Source organism: Marmota flaviventris, chromosome 6 (assembly GCF_047511675.1).
Source record: "Marmota flaviventris isolate mMarFla1 chromosome 6, mMarFla1.hap1, whole genome shotgun sequence".
Lineage (NCBI taxonomy): Eukaryota > Metazoa > Chordata > Mammalia > Rodentia > Sciuridae > Marmota > Marmota flaviventris.
Genome location: NC_092503.1, coordinates 53,986,047 through 54,002,460, shown reverse-complemented (window position 1 = coordinate 54,002,460; position 16,414 = coordinate 53,986,047). Strand labels below are relative to the sequence as shown.

The window sequence follows — 16,414 nt, the reverse complement described above, 5'->3', positions numbered from 1 at the left end:
AAATAAAGACAATATCTGAAATGAAAAACATCCTGTGAGATAAAAAACATGATGGTATTCTTGTCATAACTTCCTGGTAAACTTGGAGCTTCATTTCTATTATTTGTATAAGACCAATTTAACTGTCTATCCCATCATCCAACTACCATTTTTAAAGTTCTGTCCACCAATGATCAATTAACATTTTAGTTATCTGCTGGCCCACAGAAGCAATACAGAGTAGACTATCCCCAACAGCATTAAATTGAATTAAATTAATTGAGCATTAAATTTCATAATCAAAATCCAACAATACACTTCAGTCAATAAAAAGGAGACAAAAAGCAATAAACACGTAGATTTATTTTAAATCAGTTTGGTACATGATACAGATTGGTTTTGCAGTTTAAAATGAACTGAAATAGAAATTTCTAAATACAGCAGTGTCTGCCTGTGCAACAAATATCTATAAAGTAAAATAAGGCATTTGATAGACCTACATCTGCATGAACAAATCAGATGAAAAATCTGAGAAGATTTCATAATATACCTTCTGGATTAAAAAAACCCAAAAATTATTAATGGCTCAAGATACTACATTGCTAAAGGAACGGGGGGGGGGGAGTCAGAAAAGGCTGAGTTCTGTTCCTAGAGCTCATCTGTAGACTTGCAAAATCTAACAACATTATGCTTTTGTTGTTAGAGGAGTGCTCAAAATTATAGAGGCTTCAAATCAAGTCACATTTTCACAAAGTTGCTACATATGCTGAAATTAACGTGTGGCAAGGTTATTCCAGGCAAATAATCATTATACACCGTAGCTAGTTTTTGCCACCTTGTGAGGAATGGGATTCTGTGAATTTTTCAAATGAATTCTACAGCACTCACTAAAAACTAACAGCCATGGCACCATAATAAATTTTGTGAGGTACCTAAATATTACTACTAATGGAAACACAAAAATGTGAGGTAAATCTACCTTTTTCCAAAAAATCTTTGAAGCCAGAGATTTTAAACAATTAAGGCACTTGAAAATATTAGGTATATGTACAAATGTGCAAGTAAAACAAACTTCAGCTGTACCAACAAGTGACCAAAAAAAAAAAAAAAAAAAAGCCCAGTAACTCTTCATTTTAAGAACCTTTAATATAATGACCTAAATACAAGTTTTGGTTTATGAAATGAACAAAGGCATTTGTCATTTCCCTATAAACTATTGAAAATCAAGTGCTAAACTCAGCCACTAAAGGCTTAAAAACAAAAACACTTAAATGACCTAAAAAAGCAAAAGCCCATTTTAAACTAATTAAAGCCTCTGAACTAATCCAATGTGTCAAAGAAAAGGGAGAAGCAACCCTCTAAAAGTAAGAAAACTAGTGCTTAAGAAACTGTAGAAACAAAAATATGTATGCTTATTTATATTATGGGAGTTGAAACGAAGAAAGAAGGAGAAGAGGAGGGGGAAAAGTGGAAGTACAGTCTACACATCTAGGGCAAGCATCATTAAAAATCTATAGTAATCTGATAAAAAATCCTTAGATTTTCCGAAATTATACTGATCACATCTGCCATCTGAAAACTTAAAATGATTGTCTTATTTAAAGAGCTAATAAATGATTCTTTCTTTTTCACTTCATGAAAGTAGTTACTTTTCAGGCAAGCTTGGTATGAATCCTTTCAAGGTTCATAGTGTTAAGATATTTTTTTGAACACAAAGAAAACATAATTTTATCACAATTCTTTTCAACAGCCCAAAGAAAAATGTTGTGAAATTCAATGTGAAGTTTTTAAACTTTGTAAAATAGTAATTAGCATAAGTTTCTCAGCTCTAGGGGGGGGGAAAAAATAGGTATGCTTTTAATTTAAATATTAACAGTATGATATCTAAAAGCAGGTTTACTACTGCTTACATCAACAGTTACAATCTCAAAACCGACTTTTGTCTTCCTTAATATCAAAGAACAAATCACAGATTTTAATTTCAGCCTACTTTTCAGTCTGTCTTTTAAGGCACTGTTCTTTATTTTCTCAGTGATATAAGGTGCTTTTTAAAGTATGAATAATATCCTGTTAAACATTAATGGTCTGTATCCTTTCCATTCATTTCTTTAAATCTGGAATGTAATTCCCCATGTAGCATGTTATTTCTAATGTAGAAAAAAATAACTTATCAAGCACAAAATTTTACTCTATGGATACAGTTTAGTACTACTAAATTAATAAATTTATTCCACCTTTGAAATGATAGCCAAAAATCCACCTGATTTGATGCTCATTTGGCACACCTTCTCAATTCTGGCCACTAAATTACATCTTGAATTAGCATAAAAATAATGCAGCTTTCAGGCTTTAAGATAACTAAACTTAAACTGCCAAGAGTCAGGAGGTTGTCTGCACCAGACAACATTCTCCATCACTTATAGAAAGTTACATTTGGCATGAACAGAAACATAATCCCACAGCAGCAGCCATTGAAAATAAAAGACGACAGCCACAAGGATTCATGCAGAATATTTTTAAAATATTCCTGTTAAGTAAAACATTAACTGATTTTTCTTCAGGGATGATGTTCCAAAATATCCTATATGCATCCTTTGGAAATTTAAAGATCCTGGAATAGTGTCTTCCATGTAGGACTTCTTGTAAGATAGTATTTTGGTTTCAGTGAGTTACACAAATGAACTGCCAGTCCTTGTTAATTTAATGGGTCTGCTTACAAAGTATGGTAATTTCGTTCTTTAGATTTGCAGAACTTATAGAGAAAGAAAATTACAGCCTGCACGCCCAAAACAAGGACAATTCCTCCGATGAAACTGGCTGCATCAAAGGTAGACTTCCGTGCAGGTTGTGAGGTTGGAGCCAAAGTGGTATTTGTTGCATCTGATATGATAAAAGAAATAACAATCCTTAGCAAGTCTTGTGATCCTCTAACATAATTACAAGACCCACCTGAGCTTCTGTTTGGCCATGTCAAATTCCCTAAAGCATTTCCTTTCAGGTCAAATCTTTACACTAGAACTTATCTCTAACTGAGGAAGACAACTACTTTTCAATTCCATTCATTCTGTCCATAGATATCAAGCGGTTATGCTGCTATATAATGCTTCAAATATGAAAAAACATAAAATCATTTATTTTTCTGGTATATAAATTGTGCCCTAGTAACTTTAAACACTTTCAAAATATACAATAATTTTTGTTAGACAATATTTTTTGGCTGATTGCTTGAGTAAATACTAATGTTTACGTTAAAAATTCATGATATTTGAGTTTTACTACCTATTACAAAGGTAAACAAAATTCAGTTGCAATTCTTCAAGTTATGAAAACCTAATTTATAATTTCAATAAGCAAAATAATTCATGAATAAAAGCATCTTAAATAACAGTTTTGCAATATAAGTATTACCAAGTCATAAGGAAAAAGAACATGAAAATTAGGATTTCTTTTCAAGGAATAAAATGTTTCAAGAGGAAACTGAAAAAAGTAGCATCCATTAAAAGCATTTCATACTTGAAATAAATTTTAATTTTTTCTTAAACTATCATAGGAAAATTGGTTCTTGTGGTTAGGTAAGTTGGCCAATTTCAAAATTAATCACAACTGGGGACATAGCTCATTGATAGAGTACTTACTTAGCATGCACAAGATACTGGATTCGATCCCCAGCACCAAAACAAAACAAAACCCAAAATCGATTACAACTGTTTTCTATTTCTTGTGAAGACAGAATGCCCTCATTGAAACTGAAAGGAAGTATAAGCATGAAGCTTGAGGTATCACAAAAAACAGGTAAGATTTCTCAGCACCAAAACAGCAGTTTAGGCCAGACAGAGGGGTGTATGCCTATAATCCCAGCAACTGGGGAGACTGAGGCTCTAAGTAACTTAGTGAGATCCTGCCTCAAAATAAAAAATAAAATGGGCTGGGGATATAGCTCAGTAATAAAGTGCCTCTAGGTTAAATTCCCAGGACCAGAAAAAAGTTCAAAACAGCAATTTAAAAGGTGGTTAAGAAAAAACAGCAAGGTGCATAACCAGTAGTGATTGTAGCTTTTTAGACCACTCTTGGTAAAAATAATAGTGCTGTATAATCACTTAAATTGTGATGGTCTAATATAGCACACAAACAATCCCTTCAATTAACTGGTAGCTACAAATCAGATTTCACAACTTTTTAAGTTATACTGAAAAGTTTTGGAAAACATTATTACTTAATTCTTACAGTGTCAGGCCAAATGTTGATTAATCATTTAGAAACTTGAAGAGGATTCCCAGTAGAGCTATCTTATTGCTTAAACAGCTGATTACTGTGGCCCTTTAGTTAAGAGATGAGTTTCAGTCCATAAAACTGGAAACTGATGACAAAAAAAGTGAAAAGCAACATGTATACATACCTAACATCACTATTAGTTTAAAAAGCTTCAATTACCTGATGTGGTAACTGTGGTGGAATATGTAGAAGAGGAAGGCAGAGTTGTGACTTTAGCTGGAAGGAAAACAAAACATTAAAAAAACACACAAAAACGAAAAAACTTTTTTCTAAATTCCCAATTGTCTAACATCTGCCTCTTAAAAGTAATGCTACCAATTTCAAAATGCTTTCAATTCTTTGACAATAGAAGCCTAATTTCAGTTAAAGGTTTACTAACAAATCTACCCATCCAAGAAAAGTAGCATTTAAATGAATTTGAAAACATCCAGTAATCATAAAATTGTATTTAAGTTAAAACCTATGTATGTATATGAGTATAAAATACATCAAGTTTGCAAAAAGACAAAGGGCAAGAATACTTAGGAGAGGGAATTAAGAGGTTCTTTGTAAATAATCTTGCTTCTACGACAAAAACTATTAATCATGGTAAGAAATAACTGCAATCTAGTATTTCTTATGTAGGTACCAAGATTTGCCTCCTCATTTCAGGGGTTTACAAACCTTTCTTAAGGAGCAGATAGTAAATATTTGAGTCCTTGTGCACTGTGTAACACAAAACAGCCTAAGACAACATGCAAATCAATGAGCATGTTGGGATCCAATAAAGCTTTATTTGTAAGAACAGGTGCCCTTGTTGCCCAAATTTAGAAAGAGCTCAAGGGTAAGCTTGGGTCTATCAGTGCCGGAGACCAAAATACTACTTGATGACGTCTCTAAAAAAATGTACTGAGAAGAATTAGTTTGGATATAAAATTGTTTCAGGAACTGAAGTACCCTATTAGGTGAACTTCAAACTACTAACGCCTATTACCAAGTACCATCTACAAAGGTGCACATACCAATATTAGAAAGGAAGAACTGAACATAATTCATGAAAATTAACATTTTCTTAAGAGTCAAATGACTCAAGAGCTCCGAAAGGTTGTCAAAGCTCACTGGACCACTTGTGAAGTTGTCTTTAAAAAAAGTTAGGGTTCAATTTCATTTTTTTGGAAAGAAGGTAAAACTCTAGGCAAGGGCTACAGGAATAAGAGTTCCTTATTATGTCCCAAGAAATGTTGTTAGGCTTCATGATATAGGGGCTTCAAGATGAAGATGTGCTTACATGCTGGGCAGCTAAGGATGATCTGGAGGGCAGATGAGGAAGATCCATTACATGAGGCTTATGTTTTTTTAAAAATGTAAGGGGCTATAGTTTGTGCACTGTTTCAGAAAAGGATTTCACAGCTAAAGAAAATATGACATCAAAATGCTCCCTTCTTTTAAAATATATAAACTGGGATGAAAAAATAAACAAACAAACTGGGATGTATGGCAGTCTGGAATTTTCCTATCTTTTATTCATGTGTCCCTCTCCATCTCAGAGAATAAAGTTCATAAATACTGGAACTGGTTTTGGTACTAATATTCTACTGTTTGGCACTGAGAAAGTATGATTCTCACTTAACACTCTCAGGGCATAAAGACTGCATCCTGATAGCAATATGTATATTTCCTAGACAAATGCTTGGGTATCTAATCATTGAAATTTCACACTATACCCCACAAATACGGACATTTCAAGTCGGTTAAAAATATATTCCTTTTTTTGTTTTTTAAAAAGAACACTAACTGAATAGATTTCAAAGGGATATTCTTAATCCATAAAAGGAGTGTCAAATACATGTTGATGAAACAGAAATGAAGCAATCTTCTATTGTATTATATTGTCTTTTTAAAACAACCAAAAGTTTCTCAATAGGAATAATTATCTCCCAAATTCCACCCATAAGAAGCAGCTCTGTACTTGAAGAGTAATTATAAACCAAGAGTGGGCTTGACAGCTTCAAAACAAAGAATATCACTAAAAGGTACAGAAGTAGAGAGACCAGGTCTCTCACACAGGCAGATTTTTCATATCCCAAGGTTAACAGGATCCTAGAAGGCTAAGGTGTTCTAATTTTTACAGAACCACAAGTAAACAGGGAGTTTAATTAATGTTTCTGAAAGCTCTAGCCAAGTTTCTTTCACTAGTAATGATAATAAGAGAAACTAGTAGATGATTGCTAGTCCCATGGATGGGTATGTTCATACACACTTGTAGCTTTTCTGTTCTTGCCTGGAGCAATGCTGTACACACTTTTATCCAACCTGCTCTTAACTGAACACTTCTCTCATTTCTCCATTTTTTTTGGGGGGGGGGGACTGGGAATTGAACCCAGGGGTGCTTAACCACTGGGCTACATCCCCCCACCCAAGCCCTTTTTATTTTGAGACAGGGTCTCACTAAGTTGTTGAAATCCTAAGTTGTGAGGCTGGCTTTGAACTTGCTATCCTCCTGCGTCAGCCTCCTGACTGTGAACATCTTACAGAGAAATATCTGGTCTTATCTCTGACAGGGCTGATACTTATATAGGATTCCTAGATTAGAAGGTATGGTCATTTAAGGCTAATTATTATATCCTTCAAGCTTTTTGTTAATTTGTATGTGTTTTATATAACCAAAACAAATGAACAATAAAAGGCTTTACAAATTAAAGATGTTATAACTTTTCAATCTTAAAACACCTTTACTAATTTTGTTTGACAATGTTATGGGGAAAAAAATCAGCAAATTTGCTATTTGACTTTCACGATCTGCTCTCGAACATGGTAAAACATTCTTTTTTGTATATAAGCAAAACATTTACACATTTTTAATTTTGACAACAGTACTATGTTGACAATACTTACAAAATAAGGCAATACTTAGGGAGTACACATCTATTGATCTACTATATGTTCTTAAAAACAACAACAAAAGCTGGGCACAGTGGCACATGCCTGTAATTCCAGCAATCTGAGAGGCTGAGGCAAAAGGATTGAAAATTCTATATCGTTTTAGGCAATTCAGCAATATCCTGTCTCAAATAAAAAATCTGGGTTGGGGATATAGCTGAGTGGTAGAGCTGCCCTGGGTTCATATCCCAGTACCTGGAGTTGGGGGGTTGGGGTAGGGAAAAACAAAAACTTCATAGGTGGTGATAAAGAGAATTTAGAAAATACAATGAAGATATATCTCCAAAATAATCTGGTCATTCCATTGTTAAAATAGATATTATTTGTACTGAAGGGGTATTATAATTAACCCAACTGCATACTTTACACACACACAAAAAAAAATCAAGTTTTCTTTGCAGTAATGTTTCCTTAACTATCTCATAATTTACTTCTTGCTCCCTTTAGCAGAATATACACAAAGCCATGGAAAGAGATTCCTAAGGATTTTCAATTAGTAAGCACCAACTGATGGCCATTTTCTGTAAGCAAACTCTGGCCTCCTCCTGTCCTACAGAACCAAAAACAGATAAAACAAGAGACCCATGGCAGTTCACAGGAGGACCCAGGGTGAAGCAAGCTGCAGAGAAACTACATTAAGAACAGATTCACAGGAGAAATTAAATGAACCCAAGTGCTTTGGGGAAAATTGTCTCCCCTTATTTTCCTTCCTGTGCTTATATTGCAACTTTGGGAAATTAGCTTCCTCCCAACACTCCAAATTTAGCAACCTTTAACATCATCTTTCCTGGATGATTTCTAACAAGTGCTCAGTTTTTGAACAAACCACTGTGTAACAATCCACCCAAGCGTTATAGCATTAGAATACTTCTGTGGCATAAGTATTTTCATTGTAGCTGATTTCGAGTTACCAAAATGACATCACTGAAGTCAGAGTTAGAGACACTGTGTATATGTGGATAGCAAAAGGTGGTCCAATCAAGCTCCAACACAAACTGCCCGAGACTTTCAAAATGAGTTCTTGTCCTTGTTACAGCATTTCACTACTTTTTCCTTTGAAAAACTACGTTTACACCCATACATTGTTAATTTCTTGGACACACTTCTCTGGGATTTCTTACTTTCATGCCCATCCCTACCCAGTTCTCTTCCCAAACCCTAGTCCTCTTGCCACCCCTTAGGCAGTACTGTCCCCTCAAGTTTGATCCTTAAACCCAACCCTCCGTATGTTCCTCCAGCAGCCTCTACTACTGTCTGATTGTTGTAATTTTAGCCAAGAACTCTCTTCAGGATTGGTATCCTGAAAAAAATCCCCAAAGACAGCCTCAAATGCATTGTGCTTCCTCCTCCTTGCTTACTTTGGTAAAACATCTTTTCCATTCCACCTCCCACACCCTCAGTCATAAGCCTTAATCCTTCCACTTTCTAAGCCTTTCTGCATGCATCTACAGCTCTTCCTTATTATTACTATATCAGAGTACCTAATTTCCATGAATCCACTTTAGTGATCTTCTACTACTCTCCACAGGCCAGAGTTAAGTCTTTTTATTAAAATGTAAGTCTGATCATATGACCTACATGCTTGAAATCTTTCAAGATAACATCTAAATCTACCAGCAAGGGATATAAAAGCATTTCCCAATCCCACTGTTGACTGTCCAGCTTACTGTCATTTTGTACCAGACACTCCTTAAGCTCACTATACTCACTTATTCTTAATATGTGCTAACCACCCTGCTCTGTCTGGAAAGCTTTCCCCACGTTTTACCAGCATCATTTCAGTCAGTCAGTCAACATCTCCCACAAGCTGTCATCTTATCCACTGTACCACCCAACACACATATATCACCTTCCTACAAATTCTCCAACACACTATGCTTACTGACCTTGTTCACCACTTCTACAAAAATGCTAGCTTACTTTTGCCTTCTTTTATTATCTAGCTAATATTTGTTCTGGAATAGATGCGTTTAATATTGGCAAAATATAGTATTTACTCTTCCTATCAAATCAGACTGAGGATGTGGTAGAAAATGTTATTAATGGAAATGAGAATCACAAATATTCCTGAAAAGCAATTCAGTCCTGAGCCTTAATCATGCCCCCTGCCCTAGGAATTCTTTTTGACTCAATTCCATCAGACAGCAAATAGACATAGACAATGAAATAACACAACTGTCCAACCAAGAGCACAATGAATAATGTACCACAGTTTTAAGAAAGAAAACAATACCAAAGTATATGAGCATACCATCCACTTCATAACAAGTATATTTACTTAAACACACACAGAGAAAAGACAGGAAGAAATTAATCACTGAAAATTTTCTGGTATATCTCTTGATGACTGTGGAGATTTAAATTTCCTTTGCATTCCTGTATTTTTCAAGATATCTACAACATCCATAAAATGTATGGATAGCAAATCTAATAAGATTCACTGTATGTAGAACACTGGAGCAATATGTTACTGTCACAAACAGTACATATTTATGTAGTTATTATGGTCCAACACTAAATAAATCTTTAAATTATACTAACAACTTTTAGGTATTTAATTATTAAAAAGTTACCCATCAAGAGAGTTTAAAAAACCTGAAAGATGAAGTCAGAAAAGAATCAATCATCTTGAATTACCTGTAGAATTAGTTGGCACTGGAGTCGCAGTAGGCACTATAAAAATAAAAAACAATATACTTCAAATTTGTCTAAAATATTATAATCTTAACACTATTTTACAACCTGCAATTTAAATGTTTTTACAATATAAATACTACAACTAGAAAAGAATGACCATTTCCCCCACCTAATACCAGTATCCTCTTCTTTACAAATAGAACCACCATTTCTTAGCCTCTCCTGCCACTAAATAACCAACTTCTACCAAGCACCTTTATTGAGGTAGATACAGGCCTCTCATTTTCCTTCCCCTTTTCTGGTAGCAGAAAAATTAACATGATAGCTAGAATATGAGCATTGACCTTGAGGAATGACAGAGTGAAAACTAAAATGAATGTGGGTCCCTAATGGCTGTCACTCTAGACCTCTAACTGCACTCTAGTCCAGACTTCCTTTACATCAGAGAAAAAAATTTGTCCCTGCTTAAACCACTATAATTTGATGGGATTATGTCCCAGACAGCAAAACATAGTTCTAACTACCACATTATCAAATAAACGTTACTTTTTCAATTTTTCTTTAAATTGATTGTTTAAAAAATATTTTACTTAAAAAAGAAAAATATATTTTATTTAATCTTGTCTTCAAGCAATTTATGAAATCAAAGGCTTGATAATTAGTTTTTTCTAATACACATTAAAATAACTATTAAAATGTATGTCCGCATCCCACCTAATCTACATTTTACAGAGTAAAACACACCTAATGCTAATGAAAGCCCCAGTTATAAAATTCATGTTGCGATGGGGAAATCCTGTCAAAGACTGTCTGTGAAGGTTACTGACACACTCCACAAAATTAATTATCTATGTGCCAAATTAGGAATCTTTCCCATTAATTTATATTCTTTTTAAAAGAACAGCTGTTTCAGCTGGGCACTGTGGTGCACGACTGTAATCCCAGCAGCTCAGGAGGCTGAGGCAGGAAGATAGTGAGTTCAAAGCCAGCCTCAGCAAAAAACAAGCTGCTAAGCAATTTAGTGAGACCCTGTCTCTAAATAAAATATAAAATAGGACTGGGGATTGTGGCTCAATGGTTGAGTGGCTCAGTGACAGAGTGCCCCTGATACCAAAAAAAACAAAAACAACAGCTGTTTCAACTACGAATTTTAATGATTTGCAGGGCAAAGAAAAATCAAGTTCTTCAAAGTAAAACTGTAAAAAGATGAACACAGAAGTTTATTTAATCATAATACAAACTATGCTGGAGACTAAATTGTGACATTACTAGAGCCTCTAAAATACAAATAAAGATGGGGTGCCTAAACTTCAGTGAATTCCAGGGGAGAGGGGACAAAAGAAAAAGAGTAAAAATATCTATACACTTATATCACTCCAAAGTATAGTTATGTCATTAAAGCTTCAAAGTACCATTTCATCAATCAATATGAATATGCCATTTATAACCAAATCTCTAATATTAGAATTATAGTAATGCTAACAAAACATTGAAACAAGGCTTTGAGATAATTATTTATCCCGCTGTGGCCATTATCCCCAGCAGACAATGTGAAGACTTACCAGAACAGAACTTAGTGCTGTTCCCCACGCTACAATTACTAACTGTTGGGTTATATGAACAATAGCTCTTATTTGCTATGGAAAAAAGAGACAAAAAACACCAGTTAGGCACATCTTTGAATTTGCTACTAAGCTCCGTAAGAAATCAAAATCCTAACAAATACTTTAAAAGTGCACACGACTAATAAATACTATTTTCCTTTTCTCATTTTCTTAGAGATACGACACAGGATCCCTCCAAATTTCACCCTTTTTAAAAATCCTCATGAGTATACAGATAAATCTGAAACAATTAGATCTCAGAATTATGATATAAACTACTACACAATCAATAGAGACAGCCAGAAATCTACGAAAGAGGATGGAGTTGGTAAGACGTTGTCAAGGTCTTTTAATAAAGGATTAAGTAAACAGGAGGTGCTCCACAGCAGCAAGGGAACCTCTGTTCCAGCCCTCCCCACTTTACTCCTTTGTAATGTCTCTTTTCTTTTCTTTTTTTTTGGTGGTACTGGAGATTGAAACAAGGGCCCTGCACAAGACAAGCTAGAAAAGTGCTCTTTTAGTGAGTTACATCCCCAGTCCCTTCTATACTTTTTTTTAAAAATATTTTTTTAGTTGTAGGTGGACACAATATCTTTATTTTTGCTTATTCATTTTTATGTGGTGCTGAGGATTGAACTCAGGGTCTCACACGTGGGAGGCAAGCACTCTACCACTGAGCTACAATCCCAGCCCCACTTCTGTACTCCCTAACATAGCTTTCCTGTATAGACAGACTTGGAGCAACAGGGGGCTGATTGCACTGTGAATGCCTATAATCCCACTTGGAAGGCTGATGCAGAAAGATTGTAAATCAGGGCCTAGCTTCAGTAACTTAGCCAGATCCTGTCTCAAAATAGATTTTTTTTTTTTTTTTAAATGCTGGGGATATAGCTTAGTGATAGAGCGTTTATTTAGTATGTTCTAGGCCCTGGGTTCAATTCCTAGTATTTCTCTTTCTCTCTGTGTCACATACACACAGAGCAGGTACAACCTTGAATTTAATGTTATAACCTGAAGTGATTTACGTAACAAAAAAGTTAATTTAGCCCCAAATCAATACCTTAGTTTAAAATAGCTTTTTGAACTTTATGTGACATAATTTCTACAACTATTAAATTTCCACTGCAGAATAAAGCAACGTAACGTGTGATCTTTCATTTAAAAAAAGAAAAAGGCTGTTTTGTCCATAAGATAAAAAAATGCAAGCTGGTCCGGTGGCACTTGCCTGTAATCCCAGCTGCTCAGAGGTGAGGTAGGAAAGAGGGTTTCGAGTTCAAAGTCAGCCTCAGCAATGGTTAGGCACTAAAAAACTCAGTGAGGCCCTGTCTCCACATAAAATACAAAATAGGGCTGGGGGTGTGGCTCAGGGGTCATGTGATCCTGATTTCAGTCCCCAGTACCCCCCCATAATAAATGGCAATCACATTTATACTAAAAAATAAAATAAATAATTAATGTGATAAATCCATGATTCTAGCAAAAATTTTATCCACATTAACCTAGCTCTTTATTCCACAAATGTTCATAAAGTTAACTTAAGAGAACAAGAAACAATCAACTCTCTATTACTCTCTCATATCTAAGCATCCAACAAAGTTTCATAAGGTCTCTTTGTAGTCACCTTGCAGGACATACACAGATACATCTCAGGTTTCAAAGAAAATTACAAAATTTTCACAGCTAATTCCAGCATAAATGGGCACCATATACAAAGACCTAAAATCTCTCTTCCTTTAAAAGCTATTGAGCTTTAATTATCAAGTCGAAGAAATCTATGGGGGTATGGAAAACAAGAGATTTTCAGAGGAGTGTTAAGCAACTGGCATTTTCAAGTATTGGATTTGCTAAATAAATAGTGCATATTATAATAAATGATCTACAGGATCTTCAAATGTTCAAGAATATACTGTAGTGGTTTTTAAAATGTTATATAACAAAAACAATTTTGCATTCTCAAAATTACAGCAACAACCCCCCACCCCCTACCAATTTTCTTACCTTCTTTACATTCTATCCAAAAGCAGGTAGTATTGTTAATGCTAACATTTACACAGGAAGCACAGCTGTTTTGTCTTTCACAGGTTTCTTCTGGGGGTGGGGAAAGGAGAAGAAATGTATGAAATCAATGAACTGGTATCTAATTTGAGTTCCTTATCATCTTTAAAAAAACAAATGAGCATTATATACAGTACCACAAATTAATAATTCAGAAAAACGGTAAAACTTTGTAAACTGGTATACTAAAAAATTTCAATTACATTAATGAAGCCATTAAGTTAACTCAAAAGAAGCACAACCTAGTGGGCCTGCTCAGTATTGAGGTACCTATCAAACAATCCTTTTTCACAGGGCTACTATTTAAAAGATACCCACATTTATTCAGGGTTTCTTAAGGCATTTTAAGAAGCCCTTAAAAAAAAAAAAAAAAAGAAAAAGGCCGTTTTGTCAGTAAGAAAAAAATGCAAAAACCATTTTTTGGTGGCACTCGCCTGTAATCCCAGCTGCTCGGAGGGTGAGGTAGGAAAGAGTGTTGCGAGTTCAAAGCCAGCCTCAGCAATGGTTAGGCACCAAGCAACTCAGTGAGGCTTTGTCTCCACATAAAATACAAAATAGAGTTGGGGATGTGGGAAAAAGGCTGTGAGACCAACATTAAGGAAACAGAAGGAAATCGCTGCCCTGAAACATCGAATGACACAGGAATTTTTAACAAATTATTTATTACAGATTAAACTGAAACTCTGCTGGTGCCATTCTGAAAACAAGTTAACTTCCCAGAGATTCACAATTCAAAATGTGAATCCACTGTTCACAGAGTTCTTCACTACTGGAAACAACAGCTCAAGAAGTTAGAAAGATGTTTGCCAAGAGTTTGAGTCAAATGGTCCAGAAATGAACTCCAAGGGTAATTACAATTAATGTCTGGATAAATAAATGGATTATAGAACTGGGCTTTATTATCTAGAAACTAGATGCCTCCAACCTTTTTACTTTCCCCCTTGTCTAAAAATCAGCTCTGCAGAGGCACTGCCTTTCAATACACTATTTGCATTTATTGAAAACTGGGTGCCCTGGGCGTGGGGTGTTCACAAAGTAAAAATAAGTTCTTCACAACTATGCTACTTGCTTACCAACTGTTTAAAAAGCTTTTATGGTTGATGCTGGGAGTAACAGAGTGAATGATATTTATATAATGAACTGAATGTGCTACCTACCTTTCAGACTATGGCTTATCCAACTATGATTTCCAGAAAATACAAATTATCCCCTTTGCATGTATGTCAATCACACAAAAGCAATTAACTTATTTCGAAGCATCTTTTTAAAAAAACAAAAAACAAACCACACACTAGTGAAACTGCCAAGTAGGCAGAATAAGAAAAAAAAAAAGATCTGCTCTATCATCTCAAACATAGTGCTGTTAGAATTGTCAGTACTGCATTGCAATTTACTTTCCTCATTTAAAATCTTTGTATTTTACCAAATCTGACTTTAACAACAAAAAAAGATGTTGATATTATCACATATTTCATTATATTAAAGTTTATAAGATATTAAAACTAGGGAAGACAATGTAGAACAGTATGATCAACATCACGGTAAGTCATTGCTTCAGCAATCCTTCGGTTAAGAAGCCAAGTTACCTATTTCTCCCGTATTAACCGGAATAACCAAACGTAGTAGACTACAGATTTTTAAACTCTAGTATTTTTTCAGCCTTGTTTAATCTCAAATTTATCTCCTCCGTCTTGGCATAGTCACAGCATATGCCAACTTCAGGTTCAAATTCTGGGTATGCCTTAAATAATCCTACTTCACTAACAAAAACAGCTTTTTAAGGAAAGCTGTTCCTTGATGGGGCTTCAGAAAATCTACAGACTGGGTTCCAATCCAACTCGGTCCCGGAGAGTTGCTGTATCTCGGTTTCTCCATCTACCTCAGTATCACCACGCATCTTCTGGCTTCGCCTTAAGTAATAAAAGACATCCATGCGAAACACGAAGTACTCGTGGGGTCCTTTTCTTCCTTTGCATGTAGTATGGAATGTGAACTTTTCACAGGTTACTCGCTCAGATCTCAGCTACATCTCCTACTTACATTAGTTACACGGTCAGATCTCAGCTATGTCTCCTACCTATCTGCAAAATCAAGGTGATGAAATTTCAGGAGACAATTTCACAGATCCAAGTCTGAGACATGAACGCTTATTAACCTTTAAGTTTCTCTTCCCTCTTTCACCAATTTCTGGACAAATCTCTCTACGGAGAGAGGCCCTGGTGGGGGTGGGTTAAACGACTAGTTCCAAGGAGAGAGAAGTTCGGTCTCCCAGCCAACTTCGGAGGCGCGTCGCTTCGCCCCATCATCATTAAGCCCACAGATGCCACCTCGCAAGAAAGCCACGTCCCCTCTTCCAAGCCTACGGTAAGAATGGGGATTACTAGGCACTTTTAAAAAAGCACCTCTCCTTGCAAAGCTTGGGAATCACAGCAGCCCAACGGCCGCCAGGGCCCTCCGATCCCCTTCCCGCCGGGCGTTCCCTACCCGCCCGGCCACACCGCGCCCGACCGCGACCGGACCTGGGCGGGCCGCCATGTTGCCGAAGTCGCCGCCGCCGCCCCCGGAGCGCTGTCCGCCGGGCCCCGGCTCCGTGCGTCCCGGAGAGGGCTCACTCCGCAAGGCAGACGAAAGCGGGAAGCCCACTGGGCTGGCGCCTCACCTGGTACTAGAGTGGTGACCGGCGAGGCAGGCGTCGCCGGCGTCGCCGGCGTCGGGGCCACCTTGGTGGTTGCTGAAAAGAGTGGTTCAGTCTTTGCTGGAGTCACGGACGAGTTCTCCGCAGACAGCACGCAGACCACAGACAGGCAGGTGGCTGCCCAAAACAGATGGCTGGAGAACCCGAACATCGTGTCTTCTGTGGTGGCGTCCTGGAGAAAGCTGCAGCATACAACGCGCAGTCGGTCCCTCAGTCCCCTGCGGCGCCGCCTCCAAGACTTCGCCCCCCTCGG

General features: G+C 36.4%; 1 protein-coding gene across 1 annotated transcript; it reads right to left on the bottom strand.

The window, feature by feature from the left end:
• Positions 1 to 322: 322 nt before the first annotated feature.
• Cd164 (CD164 molecule) lies at positions 323 to 16,414 on the bottom strand. Its single transcript, XM_027928285.2, has 6 exons — positions 16,126 to 16,414; positions 13,410 to 13,499; positions 11,370 to 11,444; positions 9,808 to 9,843; positions 4,411 to 4,467; positions 323 to 2,859 (listed from the first exon to the last, which is right to left on the bottom strand). Exons 1-6 carry the CDS (start codon positions 16,310 to 16,312, stop codon positions 2,693 to 2,695), a joined length of 612 nt encoding a protein of 203 aa, XP_027784086.1. The 5' UTR covers positions 16,313 to 16,414; the 3' UTR covers positions 323 to 2,692.